General features: G+C 44.2%; 2 protein-coding genes across 4 annotated transcripts in view; both read right to left on the bottom strand.

The window, feature by feature from the left end:
* Window positions 1–455: 455 nt before the first annotated feature.
* Window positions 456–1851, bottom strand: LOC115128779 (large ribosomal subunit protein uL24m-like). The gene is made up of 3 exons (XM_029658913.2): window positions 1669–1851; window positions 661–873; window positions 456–617 (listed from the first exon to the last, which is right to left on the bottom strand). Exons 1-3 carry the CDS (start codon window positions 1849–1851, stop codon window positions 456–458), a joined length of 558 nt encoding a protein of 185 aa, XP_029514773.2.
* Window positions 1852–5328: 3477 nt separating this feature from the next.
* The window catches only part of LOC115128468 (semaphorin-4A-like), a 45591-nt gene continuing 35779 nt past the window's right edge, over window positions 5329–15140 (bottom strand). For 2 of the 3 annotated variants that reach the window (XM_029658324.2, XM_029658325.2), the window contains exons 8-15: window positions 14549–14676; window positions 14275–14456; window positions 13550–13694; window positions 12865–13054; window positions 12639–12754; window positions 10199–10362; window positions 7622–7713; window positions 5329–7411 (exon numbers count right to left, since the gene is read on the bottom strand). In XM_029658324.2, coding sequence (XP_029514184.1) covers window positions 6555–7411; window positions 7622–7713; window positions 10199–10362; window positions 12639–12754; window positions 12865–13054; window positions 13550–13694; window positions 14275–14456; window positions 14549–14676 — 1874 coding nt within the window. In that variant the 3' untranslated portion in view covers window positions 5329–6554. The remainder of the gene's footprint in view (window positions 7412–7621; window positions 7714–10198; window positions 10363–12638; window positions 12755–12864; window positions 13055–13549; window positions 13695–14274; window positions 14457–14548; window positions 14677–15140) is intronic. The other variant, XM_029658327.2, reaches the window with a different exon arrangement.

Here is a 15140-nt window from a genome sequence, read left to right as displayed (position 1 = left end):
GTAGCACAGAAACACGAGGCTTATTTCTGTTGTTCATTTTCGATGTCCCATTATCGAGGAAAACGTCAAGTCATATCAAGAACAGGATTGTGTATTGCTTAGACACGTATTCATGACATGAATACAAATCAAAACATGGAAGACAAACTCTGAAAGCATCATGAATATTGAATTCTGCTGAATTTCTGCCTGAAACGGGACCAGTAATCCAGTTTCATGTCTGTGCGCACATGATGGTTCCCATCACGTTACCGTACTCCCTCAACCTGTTTCCACTGATATCCATCTAGACTGAGCGATGTGGAACTGGTAACATGCCTTTACCACACAGATCTATAGGCCTACAGTAGGCCCCCCCGTTGTGACCAATGTGGAAATAAGAAGGGGGAGGGAGACCATGGATGCAATTCCCCAACCCGTGTCTGTGTGGCCCAGACACCAAAGGGTCTCGCCCCTCAGTACCAGTAAGTCTTCCGGTTCCTCTTGGGCTCTTCGATGCCCAGCTTCTCCATCGCCTCCTCCTTCAGAGTCTTGAGGGAGGGCGGGTAAGTCTTCTCCATCGCCTCCTCCTTCAGAGTCTTGAGGGAGGGCTGGTAGGTCTTCTCCATCGCCTCCTCCTTCAGAGTCTTGAGGGAGGGCGGATAAAGTCTTCTCCATTGCCTCCTCCTTCAGAGTCTTGAGGGAGGGCGGATAATTCTTCTCCATCGCCTCCTCCTCCAGAGTCTTGAGGGAGGGCGGGTAAGTCTTCTCCATCGCCTCCTCCTTCAGAGTCTTGAGGGAGGGCGGGTAAGTCTTTTCCATCGCCTCCTCCTTCAGAGTCTTGAGGGAGGGCGTGTAAGTCTTATCCAGTGTGTCCTCCGGACTGGTGTCCGTCTGGGATGGCAGACACCAACCAAAAAAGGGGATTACAAAATTAGGGGTGTCAATTCAGAAGGAAGTGTGTGTGTGTAGTATACAAGCATGTAGCTGACCCAACTCACCTACAGTGCCTTCAGAAAGTATTCACACCCCTTGACTTATTTCACATTTTTTTTGTTTTACAAACTGAATTAAAACTTTAATCAAATTAAGATTTTTTTTTGTTACTGGCCTACACACAATACCACATAATGTCAAAGTGGAAGTATGTTTTTGAAATGTTTGAGTCAATAAGTATTCAACCCTTTTGTTAAGGCAAACCTGAATAGATTCCGGAGTAGAAATGTGCTTTAAAAGTCACATAAGTTGTATGGACTCTGTGTTTAACAGGCCTCAGTCAAGCAGTGAATTTCAAACACAGATTCAACCACAAAGACCAGGTAGGACTTCCAATGCAGGTACAAATCTGTCGTTCTGCCCCTGAACAAGGCAGTTAACCCACTTATTGAAAATAAGAACTTGTTCTTAACTGACTTGCCTAGTTAAATCAAGGTTAAATAAAAAATGTTAGGCTAATGGCTGAATAAAACTTGACAGGGACTCTCCCCTCTCAGTCCTACATTACATTCACCTCATTATCATTACCCTTCACGTGTTGATTTTATAGCAAGGAATTCCATGGTTAACAGTTTCTTTGTGTCTTGGTGTCTAGTATCTCTGCAAAATAATTTGCCACATAACTGCAATATCAGTGTTCTGTATCATACATCCTAAAGGTCTTCAATGTCCTTTTGTCTCATGACCACTTACTGTGTCCCCTGTGAAAACAGACCAGTCCTCGTAATCTATGGGCTCTATGAACGCATTTCTTCTCTTCTTGCATGGTGGGTTCAATCTCTTGGTTGCTATTGTCCAAGGCCAACTTGTGCCGTAGCTGTAGTCTTTAGGGAAGGTAGCCTTAGCAGCCATTGACAGTACGGCTGTTAACCGCATTGTCCTGGCAAAAGTTTTTCTAAACAGACAATTTTACTTTATTGACTTGTAAAAATCAAAGGGAGACAAAGAGAAGTGATGATCTTGCAACATTTACTACTCAAAAGACTAATTATGGATGCCCATACATGAACCTAACAGTATAGTCACCACAGAATTAGGATCTCTAAGATAGTGATTATAGGCCTAGCTAGCTAGGTACATAAGATTAAATGTGCTGATGAGCACATTTTTTGCTATGATGAAAAGTTGAACATTATAAAATAGATTAAAATCGTTTTTTAAGTATACCCTGTGTGAATAAATGTGTGCATTTTCATATTTTTTTACTGACACAAATGTGACCCGTTTCAAGAAGCTAGGTGATTGTCACACGTCACAGAAGAGGCATTTAAAAAAAAAAATCCATATGCGTTTTGGGGCACAAATGCCTTCTTTCATGTGCCTTAATAACAATTGTGTATGTCATCTGTAAATACAAATACATTTTTAAATTACGAGCCTAGTTGGTTTAGCCATGGAAAAAAACAGAAACCTCCCTGCTAGCCATGATTGGCTGAAATAATGGATGGGCTGGAAATGCCGAGAGATGAGATCGGATTGGACTGCCATGGACAACTGCAAAAGTGTTGCTACTGCTCTCAACAACATTGCTGCCCTGAATTTAGGACCCGTTATCGACAAAGATCGGAAAAGACACAGGACACCGTAATTAGTTAAAGTGGTTCCAGTCTGCCGTGAAGCATTCATCCATGTATACAGGTACTGTAAGAGTCCAGCTACATTTTCCCAGAATGGGACCACCGAGTGCTGTTCTTGGCTGCAACACTCACTACAGAGTTCCAAACTGCCTCTGGTTGCAACGTCAGCACAATAACTGTTCGTCGGGAGCTTCATGAAATGGGTTTCCATGGCCGAGCAGCCGCACACAAGCCAAGCGTTGTGTAAAGCTCGCCGCCATTGGACCCTGGAGCAGTGGAAACTAATGCTCTGGAATGATGAATCACGCTTCACCATCTGGTGGTCCGATGGACAAATCTGGGTTTGGCGGACGCCAGGACAACGCTACCTGCTCGAATGCATAGTGCCCACTGTAAAGTTTGGTGGATGAGGAAGAATGGGCTGGGGCTGTTTTTCATGGTTCGGGCTAGTTCCAGTGAAGGGCAATCTTAACACGACAGCATTAGTTTACATTCTAGACGAGTCTGTGCTTCCAACTTTGTGGCAACAGTTTGGGGAAGGCCTTTTCCTGTTTCAGCATGACAATGCCATCGTGCACAAAGCGAGGTCCATACAGAAATGGTTTGTTGAGATCGGTGTGGAAGAACTTGACTGGCCTGCACAGAGCCCTGTCTTCAACCACATCGAACACCATTGGGATGAATTCGGACACCGACTGCGAGCCAGGCCTAGTTGCCCAACATCAATGCCCGACCTCACTAATGCTCGTGGCTAAATGGAAGCAAGTCTCCGCAGCAATGTTCCAACGTCTAGTGGAAAGCCTTCCCAGAAGTGTGGAGACTGATAGAGTAGCAAATGGGGGACCAACTCCAAATGAATGGCCATTATTTTGGAATGAGACGTTTGACGAGCAGGTGTCCACATTCTTTTGGTTATGTAGTGCATTTAACTCATTCATGGAATGACAAGAACACTTTAAATGTTTCCATTCATTTAAATTAATGAAGTGTGTTACTCAAGTCTGGCATGGATATGGCCATATGATGAATCCAAAAAGGTGTAATGTGAACTCACCCCCCCACAAAAATACATGTAGCGTAGCCACAGAGGTCCTGGCATGTGTACAAGTTATTTCCATTGTGATCCTTTTGTTTAACGTTATTCAGATGTCCAGTTGAAGCCATTCAGCACTGGATGCAGTCTCCACTCAATTTGCCCAGTTTGTGACTCTTCATTTCATATTTTGATAAAATTTCTGTTTTGACATTTGAATATATCCAACCTACTTACTTCACCATCTCGAGCCTCATGTCATGTCCCATGTTTAACCATCAAAATACAAACTGTGACATAATGAACTAGTTAGTTATTTTTGCTGTAATGATCACAAGACAACTAGATTGTTTTATGAACAAAATATATGCTTTAAGTTTTATGAGAACTAGTTCTTCCCAATAGTTGTTTCAGGTCCTGGCATAAAAAGAGTTTCCTCTGTAAAGATCCAGAGTCGAGTGTTTGGGATCGAGAACTTGTGGGTTGTGGCCTCTACTGCACATTCTGCAAACAATGTAATATCTTCTAGGTTTTTACGCTCTTATCCACAGAGCCGGTCCCCTATGCATCTCTCCAGAAATATTCCAGAATTTTCAGGGGGAACAGTCCCCGAGGACAGCCCATCTGCTCATACTCCTCTTCGGGACAGTCCATTTTAGAATCTCTACTTGCCCTCACACAGAATCCAGACGGTATGGTTTCCCCTTTCTTCGGTCAACACCTCATACATTTTTTCCACTCACTAATCGGGATGATACCCTCTGTCACCTTGAGCCTAGCAGCAGGCATGCCTGTTGCAGGTTAGACTAAAGTCATCTTGCTTAGTGGCCTTGGTTGGGCCGATGCTTTGCTGCAAATAAATAGAAGAATTGATCATGAACCTTTTGAAACTACTTAGGTCACAGTGAATCGTCTCTCCTCTCTAAATCTACACAACCAATTTTCAGGTATTATGTTAGACAATAGATTGTAACACCCCAGTGCTCACAGCAGTCTCGTGTCCCTGTGAAAATACAACCGTATACAGAGTTAAGGATATCTTGTGTGTGAGAGACAGTCTAAGGATGCCAGGTAATAACTATCTATTGATGGTGTTCCATGATAAAATACATGGTTAATGTCAGTGCAGATTACTGGAGATGACCTACTATACATCTAGTTTGAATCACTTTGTGATAGATGGCAAGACTAATGCTAAACTGGTGTCAGTTGAGTGGCTGTTTCTGTGTAGTGGTCGCCACCCAGTGGACAAATGGGAGCACTTTTAAAGAGACATTTTAAAAACTTTGTAAATTACCTACCTACAGGATATGGAGCCAGTTCAGTTGACAGACTACAAGTCTGTTACATCAAGTTACTGATGAAAATCAATCTGATCATGTTGACTCCAGTCATCTTATCAGTTCATTGTAGCAAGCCATAACATGTATCCATCTATCAAGCCCATTAAGTACCTTCTTGCATGTGGTACTGAGGCTGCGTTTACACAGGTCCACAAGATTGATACACAGTCGGTCTTTTGACTATGAAGACTTACGGGACACAAGCATATCTTTGTGAGAGAAAAAAAAAAACTTTCACAACACAGCACAATGGCCAATTTATATGGAGAACAGCCTGGAGCCATTTTCTGTTAAATCCTACTCAACGAAGCTTACATTAATAACATAATACTGTGAGGCGTTCAAATGCTTTAAAATAATGGTTTTCTGCAGTAGGCCTAAATTAAACACAAATGACAGATTTAGATTTTGCACAAATTGAACTGTTTATTTGCAACATTAGAACGGTAAGATACGATTGTATAAAAATAAAGACAACTTATTTTTTTTTTTAAAAGTGGTTTGATCAGTACCAATGACAATAAGTACCATATTTGTTTAACTATTAGTATTCCTCCTCCTCATCATCATCATCATCATCAAAAGCAGCTTAAAATGAACCACCTTTCATCAGTTTTCAGTCTCTGAATAGCTGTCTAGCAAAAAAAACATGTTTGTTTTCATCCAAAATGCAAATTTTGGCAATTTCACAGGTTTAAAGTGATTTTCAGAGTTCTGTCCAGTTAATACACTGACAACACATGAACAAAACTAAAAGTCTCTAAACACCAGAATAATCTTGTTTGTTCTGGAAGAGATCAGCCTACAGTGTCAAATCAACATCATGTTCTCATGGCTTCACAGACCGCAGGATTTCCCAAAAATGTGCGTTTGGGTGAGAGGGAAAAAGCAAGCTGGAAACACTTGAAGTCATTGGCAGCACATTCAATAGAATGACAAAAATAAACTGGAAAAAAATAAATAAGAGTGGGGAAAAAGCCTTGTACCGTACAACGTGCTCCGTAACCTTCGCTGAAGCTGCAGAGTAAGAAAGTAGTTTAGCAATGTAGACTTGATGCTACAAAAATAAAAACACTGATCGAACAGAAAAGGCTGTTTTTGTGTTCTTCGCGATATGCATCCACACTGCCTGGGATTTGAGTGGACACATTAGTTAATAGTTAGTGGAAGAGAAATCTGTTTAGGAACCAATTTAGTTTTTTTGGTGGCAGTGTAGAGAGACAGTCCTTCGTGTACATTCGATACATCGGCTTTCTTGGCTCTTTCATTAAATACACAAAAAACAGACTAGTCGATTGATTCTCAAATCCAAAGTATATACAGCACAATATAATACACAATATTACATAAGAGCAGTGAGAGTCATGTTTATCAGTCTGCCCATTTGATTCACAGGCTGGTATCGTACCAGAATAAAACAGTGTCCTTTTAGTTGAGTTACCACAGTCTATCAGGCCAAACAGTCTTTCTCCCTGCCAAAACAGTCCACACAATTCAGAGTGCTGCAGTTAGCCGTGTTGATGTAAAATCCCATGGCTCAGAGCGACCATGTAAAAGCTTCATTGCTCTCAGGAAGAGTGGATATGATACTGTCAATAGTTAGGGTGTGAATACGGTCGACTGTGCTCAGATAGGGATGTTGGGCAGATGCCCGTTGGAGCCTTTAGGCGTGCCGTTACACACAACCCCGTTGGCTTGGCCATTGTGAGCCGCCTGCCCGTTCCGCTTGCCTTTGCTGTGAGGTGACTGACCCCCCCGGAGGGCCTCCCGCTCCTGACGGCCACCCCTTTCCAAGTCCCTCCCTGGGGCGTTGGTTTGGGGAGCCGTCCTACTGCGGCAGCGCTGCCTCATGCCGTACAGCGCAATGGTTAGCAGGATGCTGACGCAGCATGCTAGCAGTACAGATACCACCACCAGCTCCTTCAGGTAGGTTTGCCCCAGTGCCAGCTGCAGCTTGTCCCCTCCCAGTGACTTCACCTCAGTCTCCTCCGACTGCTCCACCCAGAAGGTAAAGTTCCTGCTGGTCCGCCTTGTGGTGGCCTGAGTCTCACTTGCCGGCGCGGTGGGCTCCGGCTCGGTCTGCTTGGGCCACATCAAGGGCGGGGTGAGCCATCCTCCCGAGCTGGCCTGGGTGGTTCGGGGGAGGGCCTGGGTGGTTGTGGGGAGAGCTGGGCTCTGGGGGAGGGTGGGCATCACGCCAGGGGCAGTGGCCTGAATGGTGGGGCTGCTCTTCTGCTTTACCTGGTAGATGGCCAGGTTCTGCTGGAAGCCGTTCTCTGTGGAGAGACACAGGTAGTGGCCCAGGGTTGTGGGCGTGGCCAGGAAGTGCAGGCTTCCGTCCTCCAGCTGCAGGTAGAGCTCCGGGGAGAGGCGGCTGTTGGGTCGCTCCCAGTGGCGGTGGGCCAGGCTCGAGGCCTCTGGACACTGCAGTCGCACCACCTCATTCAGGAACACCAACACCAGCTCGCCTGGGGAACAGGAGTCTAACAGAATTCAGGAGTCGCTGACTGAGGCCCAAGTTCAGATTGAGCCAGATGCTAGTTATGGCAGTTAGCGGCTAGCCCACACACATACAATGCAGTGTGTATCCATCTATAGACTAGTCTGGCAGATAGATAATAGGATAAGCATGGAGATGTTTGTCTACAAAGTTCCCTGTAAGCATGAAGGCTGTTTACACTAGTGATTCTCACCTGCGTTTCCTTTGTGCAGTCCAAACCTGGATCTGGGCATCATGGGCGACGCACACGCCTCCTGCACATTCCCTCCATCCACATCCTGGCCTCTGTAGAAGAGGAGATAAACGCTGTCAGTGTGTGCATTGTTTTGTTTTTACGTGTGTGTACAGTGCATTCGGAGAGTATTCAGACCCCTTGACCCCCCTTCTCCACATTTTGCCTTCTTTACAGCCTTATTCTAAAATGGATTTAGTTATTTATTTTTCAATCTACACACAATGCCCAATAATGACAAACCAAAACATGTTTTTTGAAAATTGCAAATGTATAAAAAAATACAAAACTGAAATATCACATTTACATGTTTACACAGTACTTTGTGTACCTTTACAAATCATGTCCAATCAATTGAATTTACTACAGGTGGACTCCAATCAAGTTGTATGCAAGCTACAATCTGCAATATTAAAGCTGATCGAGAATGATCAATGGAAACAGGATGCACCTGAGCTCAATTTCAAGTCTCATAGCAAAGGGTTTGAATACTTATGTGAATAAGGTATGTTCTTTATTTTTAATACACTTGCAAAGATTTCTAAAAAAACTATTTAGGCTTTGTCATTATGGGGTATTGTGTGTAGATCGATAAAAAAAAACATATTTGTTCGCTCAGCAAGGCTGTAACAAAATGTGGAAAAAGTCAACGGGTCTGAATACTTTCCGAATGCACTGTATGTGAGTTTGTGTGATATATTCTGTGCGTCTGTTCATACAAAGATCCTGTTTACATTCTGGTTAACTTTAATCTGTTTTTTTGTACAAGAGATTTGTAGCTACACACTGAACAAGGCTGCAAAGCCAAAACGTGTGAGTACACTATCCCTGATCTAGTAACAAAAAAATGAAGTAAGCTTTGTGATATTTTTATTATTATTTATTTATTTGTACCTTTATTTAACTAGGCAAGTCAGTTAAGAACAAATTTTTATTTTCAATGGCGGCCTAGGAACAGTGGGTTAACTGCCTGTTCAGGGTTACTAGTCCAACGCTCTAACCACTAGGCTACCCTGCCGCCCCTTTGAGTGCGGACCCATCACACTTTTTTGCTCATCTGAATCCACAGGTTTTACACACAAACTAAACTTCCGGTAGAGTGCAATGGTTACTTCTTGATTAACTCCATAAAAATAAAATGGACCCAATAAATTACACATGACCCAATAAAGAGACAAAAGCATGTGGACGCCTGCTCGTCGAATATCTCATTCCAAAATCATGGGCATTAATATGGAGTTGGTCACCCCTTTCTGGGACGGCTTTCCCCTAGATGTTGGAACATTGCTGCAGGGACTTGCTTCCATTCAGGCACTGATGTTGGGCGATTCGGCATTCCAAAGTTGTTCGATGGGGTTGAGGTCAGGGCTCTGGGCAGGCCAGTCAAGTTCTTCCACACCAATCTTGACAAAGTATTTCTGTATGGACCTCGCTTTGTGCATGGGGTATTGTCATGCTGAAACAGGAAAAGGCCTTCCCCAAACTGTTGCCACAAAGCTGGAAGCACAGAATCGTCTAGAATGTAATTGTATGCTGAGGCATTAAGATTTCCCTTCACTGGAACTAAGGGGCCAAGCCCGAACCATGAAAAATGGTCTGGGGATGACCATTAATCCTCCTCCAAACTTTACAGTGTGCAATATGCATTCGTGCAGATAGCATTTCTCCTGGCATCCACCAAACCCAGATTTGTCCATGGGACTGCCAGGTGTTGAAGTGTGATTCATCCCTCCAGAGAACACGTTTCCACTGCTCCAGTGTCCAATGGTGGCGAGCTTTACACCACTCGTGTGCGGCTGCTTGGCCATGGAAACCCATTTCATGAAGCGCCCGACGAACAGTTCTTGCGCTGATGTTGCTTCCAGAGGACGTTTGGAACTCGGTAGTGAGTATTGCAACCGGGGTCAGACCATTTTTACACCCTACGGGCTTCAGCGGTTCTGTTCTGTGAGCTTGTGGCCTACCACTTCGCGGCTGAGCCGCTATTGCTCCTAGATGTTTCCACTTCACAATAACAGCACTTACAGTTGACCGGGGCAGCTCTAGCAGGGCAGAAATTTGACGAACTGACAGTGCCACATTGAAAGTCACTACGCTCAAGGCCATTCCACTGCCAAAGTTTGTCTATTTAATTTTTTATTCAACCGTTATTTAACTAGGAAAGTCAGTTAAGAACAAATTCTGCCTTGAACTGAACTGCCTTGTTCAGGGGCAGAAGGACAGATTTGTTTGCCTTGTCCTTTTACCTTACCCTAAATAAATATTCTTTTTTTCTTAAATAGTATGTGCCGGTTTTCAAGAAACATTAATCCTACTCCTGTACTTGTGCGTCAGGGAATCCAGCCCTGAAGGAAATACATGAATTCCACCAAATCTAAAATGTCACAGCCTTTATCCAAAAGTAATTCCTTACACCCGGCTCTACGCAAGTTGTATATTACGCTTGCCATGGTACATTCTATAAATCCTACAGTGTATTGGTGTTTTAGCTGCTGGGTGGAGTGGTTGTAATGGAACGTGATGGGGTGCGACACTCACACGTTGCCCTGGATGCGCGTGGCGTGGGTACAGACTTTGACGGAGGGGTCCCAGCCACAGAAAGGATCCCGGGACAGCACACACTCGGCACAGCTCCTGTAGTAGGAGCAGTTGGAGGCCGGGACCCTCACCACGCCTTCGGATGAGCCCACAAACACCACACCCTGGGGGGGGTGAAGGATAGCGTTAGTGCTAAGTCGCTAATGTTAGTGTACAGCAGAGGTCACCAACCTTTTCTGAGTTTTGCGTCCAAAAGCAAGCCGAGATCTACCGCCCAGATTGATTTATGTTTTTATTTTACTGGATTTAATAGCCTGCATCGAATGGTCAGTCTAAGGGGAGGGAGGGAGGGAGCAGCGGTGAGGCTGCCTCTCACGGGACTCACCTTCCCTCCACTCTCCCTTCCTCCGCTGAGAAAAGGGGACAGTCTTCCAGTTGATGGCGAAACTCAAGTCGCACTGCATTCTTTTCTTGCCTCGAGCAGCATTTCATGTTACTCCGATGACCAGAGAAAGTTACATATTCCTCGATTTTAACAAAGACAAGCCGCTAATATTAACAAGGCAAGCTTATCGGAGCACTTTGCTGTACTCATTGATTGCAGCTGCAGTGCTGGTTGTACAGTAGTAAGTGGAAGTAGAGAGAACTTTTTTTTGGCAGGGCTTATATATATATATATATATTTTTTTTATTACTTATAAAAACAGCAGATTTTTTTCTGTATTCACTGAGTCTCTAGCTTGTCATGATTCTAAAAGTTTTGAAATCTCACAGTATCAATTTTGCTGTGTGTCCAAAGCTTATTTTTTTACAGTCTATGGCTCGAGGAAACTGTGCAGACACAGATATCTGATTGGCCAACGGTAGGCCTATAAGTGCACTTGATTTGTTCTCTGGGCCTGCCGGGTAGGCGGAGATCTACCGTCAGACACATGAAATGCTTCAAAATGGGAACACTTTCCTTCCCGGCGTTAGGTTTGCTGATCGAAGTGCACCTACCACCAACAGCACAAAAAATAAATAAATAAAATACGTTTTTTTTTTTTGGAAAGCAAGACTATTGTTTTTTACAGAAATGCTTTGGAAATCAACCCGGTTGGTGACCACTGGTGTTCAGCAAACAACATAGGTGGATAAGGATAGAAACACGTTAGCATTAGTATACACTTACATGAACAAAGGAACAAACTGATTTATTGGGTATTATTTACGAGAACGATTCATTGCAGCAAATTTTGACAGTTAGTCTTGGAAGTGTGTTGCTCTCAACACTGGGGCTGTGGGTCTAGGTCACGTACTGAATATAAGCACTTCTTCAACCGATAAAAGTGTCTGCTAAATAACCAGATTTCGGGTTCAGTCAGAGAACAAAGATTCTCTGCGACGCGTGTTGTCACCCCTACGTGACATGTACAGTACATTATGTCTTAGCTACATAAATTATGATTTCAACAGACAGCACATGCATGGTGAACCAGAACCATACGGCGCGCACACACACGCTGAACCATACGGCGCGCGCACACACACACACACACGCTGAACCATACTACACACACGCTCGCTGATCCAGAACCATACTGCGCACACACGTTGAGCCAGAACCATACTGCACGCACACACACACGCTGAACCATACTGCACACACGCATGCACACCTTGAATACATTTGTCACACTGAAGCGCAGCGTCATGAACACACATCATAGACAGACAGCTCTCCAGCTTATTTCTCTCACTCGCTCTCTCGTGCAGCAGATCCGAGAGAGAGCGGGCTTATCGGTGCTAATTACCATGGCCTTCTCTACGGTCATCCTGCCTCGGACACACCGTCCTGCAAAACCTTTCCAGCTTCTATTCATTTAGCCTACACTATGGTCTACAGTGTACACTTAACAATAGTAAAAAAAAACAGTAAGAAAAAATAAAATTGTATTTGTCATCAGCATTTCATTATTTGCGAGGAAGGCTGTTAGATAAAACCTTGAAATATTATATGCAGTGGTAATAAAGATGTTTAACAGAGTTTCTGCATGTGTAATTGACTTTGTGTCTATTCCTTGCTAACCAACCATCTCGCACTTCACAGAAGGCATGTAGCCATTAAGTGACACACACACTCCCCAGGCCATGTCCACCTGTCAGTCACCAGCAGATGTGACGTGATTGATTTAGACCTCTGGGCATATTGGTGGGGTTCGAGAGCAGACAAACCCAGCGCACACACAGGAATGTGACAGGCAAAGTTAATGTCAAGGTTACATCTCCTGAGAGCTTTGGCGACATCGTCGCATCGTTCGTGGCTGAAGTGCTAATGATAAGTGCCAGCAGGCCCCTGTGGTGTAGAGGCCACTTCAAATGTAATGTGACAGCGAGGCGAGGGTAAAGTGGGATGAGTACCTGACTTGAGATGGAGAATACCTAATGACGAGAAAGGTACCTTGGCTATTGAGAGCAGGAGGTTCTTCACGGCCTGAGGCTGCTCGAAGACCTGGATCTCCTCAACGATGTGGGCACCCTTCTCCAGCAGCACTGCTTTGTGGAGGTAGCCCGATTCTGAAAGCAAGCGTTTGAGCAGAAATGACTAAACACGGTAATGGTGCATACATGTACCGAGTGACACATTGATATTTAGGTTGATTCCGGTTGAAAACAACGTCCAGTACCTGTGAGCAGGAAGAGGACGGTGTAGTCCTTGCCGTTGGCGGCCTGTACACGCTGGGTGACCACGTGGCTGTAGCGCTGGTCAGGTGACACCATGGTCAGGCTCCGCCCCACAGGGTGTACGCTGTCGTCCGCAAGGAAGTTTTCTTTGACAAAGCGAAGGGTGTTGTCCGAGGCGTTGTGCAGGCCACACTGAGAGGACGGAGAGGGAGGGATTTTACATCCAGCTGTATGTCAATTGGCCTGTGTGGGAGTCATCCACAACAAGTATGCTAAGGAGATTGAAGAAACTTTGAAGAAAAGGAGATTAAAGTATCTCCGATATCACATTTGTTATGCCAAGTTAAATGTGTGGAAGTTTCTTCTTTACTGAACATCAAACCAGGCCACGCTTATGATCTTAGGCATGGCTGATTGATCCTCAATGCAATACATCATGGGGAGACAACACTGTGTAAACAAATCAGAAACGTAACTAACGTTTACCTAGGCAAGGATAAACAAGGCATTCACCCGGCATTGTTTGGTCTGAGTAGCTTTTTTTCCGTTGGGTCTTCAGAAGTTGTTTTTAATTCTTAATTATATTTTCATCCAATCTCTTTGAAGAAGTCAATTTGCTAACAAGGTAATTTATTTCTGCTGACCCTCAGGGGACCTCTTGTCATTCGAGACGGAGACACAGCTTACCTCTCCCGGGTTGGCGACCTTTTCCTGAACCCGCATGCTCCACCGTAGCGTGTCCCGATTCAGGACCTTGTAGTTGCCTGCAAAAACTGCTTTGATGTCGCCCAGGCGAAACGCACACACTGCCGACCGCCCTGAGTTCACTGACCTAGTAGTGCACAAACATCAGACACTTGCGGTCACAACCGTGCTACAATCTAGTAGCAGCTAAAGTAAATAACTTAACTTGGCAAAGGAACTTGTCATGCAATTTTTTAAAGCACAAACACACTTCTTGTTTCAAAAAGACATGCCAGCTAGTAAAACATTTTTTTTATTTTTTAAAGGTGTTCGTTCTTGTTTGACAAATGTTTTTCTGGGATTCAAATATAATTTGGAGTTCATAATACTATACATGACCGGGACTGGTCATCCTCTAGCAAGGTACAGGTAACACCAACATTCTTAAATAGTGTGTTGTCCACCAAGGGCTGTCAGAACAGCTTCAATGCTCATTGGCATAGTTTCTACAATTCTATTAGAGGGACACCATTTTTTCAGAAGAAATTCTATAATTTTGTTGTTGATGTGGTGGAAAATGCCGTCTCAGGCGCCGCTCCAGAAAGTGTTCAATTGGGTTGAGATCTGGTGACAGACCTGAAAGACCTGCTAATAAGAAACGTTTGCCATTCGTACAGGAGATGTCTGCTGACTTAATCCCATTCATAGCGAATGTCTAAACTACTGACCACTGAGAGCTGAAGATGCCGAAGAAGAGAGTGTCGTCCACTGGGGCGCCCTCAGGTGGCGGGAGGGTGACGATGTCCTGGATGACGTTATAGGGCAGCTCGTTGTCAGACTGGCACAGGAGCTGGGCTTTGGCAAAGGTGGTCCAGCGTCGCTGCAGGGTACGCTGGCCCCCAACGTCACTCTGGGACAGACAGGAAATGGTTGAGAGGATTATCATTAAACACGCATCTTACACACACTCGAAGTGCAACCACACAATAATGCATCTCTTACCGTGCAGACTTGGGCGATGCGAGATACAGTGAACTTGTCGATGAAGTCGTACTCTCGGCCCACCTCGCTGAAGAAGAAATAGATCTTCTCCTCGCTGGGGACGAAGTTGGAGCTGATGAAAGTGGGATCTGGAGAAAAAGATTGAACAATTGGCTAGACTAATCGAGAGATAAGTGTGTTACTGAAAGCATGTTAGGCAAATTAATTAACAAAGGAATCATTTGAACGCAGTCCAGACGTATTGGTTAGGAGGCTTAACCAACACCAACAGACTTATAAACTACTTCCTTAAATGTAGCTCTTTAAAATGCACATTTCCTTTTAGCTGTACTTTGTGGAATAGGTCACATGTAGAGTACCAGTCAAAAGTGGACACACCTACTCATTCCAGGGTTTCTTTATTCTTACTATTTTCTACATTGTAGAATAATAGTGAAGACATCACAACTATGAAATAACACATATGGACTCGTGTAGTAACCAAAATAAGTGTTAAACAAATATATTCAAAATATATTTAGATTTGAGATTCTACAAAGTAGGGTGGGGTGCAACTCAATATTAGGAAGGCCGTCCTAATGTTTTATACACT

Source organism: Oncorhynchus nerka, linkage group LG4 (assembly GCF_034236695.1).
Source record: "Oncorhynchus nerka isolate Pitt River linkage group LG4, Oner_Uvic_2.0, whole genome shotgun sequence".
In the NCBI taxonomy this organism is placed as follows: Eukaryota; Metazoa; Chordata; class Actinopteri; order Salmoniformes; family Salmonidae; genus Oncorhynchus; species Oncorhynchus nerka.
The sequence above is the reverse complement of the archived record's forward strand: the minus strand, read 5'-3'. Positions and strand labels throughout refer to the sequence as shown.

Bases quoted from the DNA above. Each gene is read 5' to 3' on its own strand.
- LOC115128779 (XM_029658913.2), bottom strand. From the start codon at position 1,851: ATGCGGTTAACAGCCGTACTGTCAATGGCTGCTAAGGCTACCTTCCCT. The intron at 874-1,668 runs GTAAGTGGTCAT...CTGCCATCCCAG, and splicing joins CTGTTTTCACAGGGGACACA to ACGGACACCAGTCCGGAGGA. The intron at 618-660 runs GCAATGGAGAAG...AAGACTCTGAAG, and splicing joins TCAAGACTCTGAAGGAGGAG to GAGGAGGCGATGGAGAAGAC.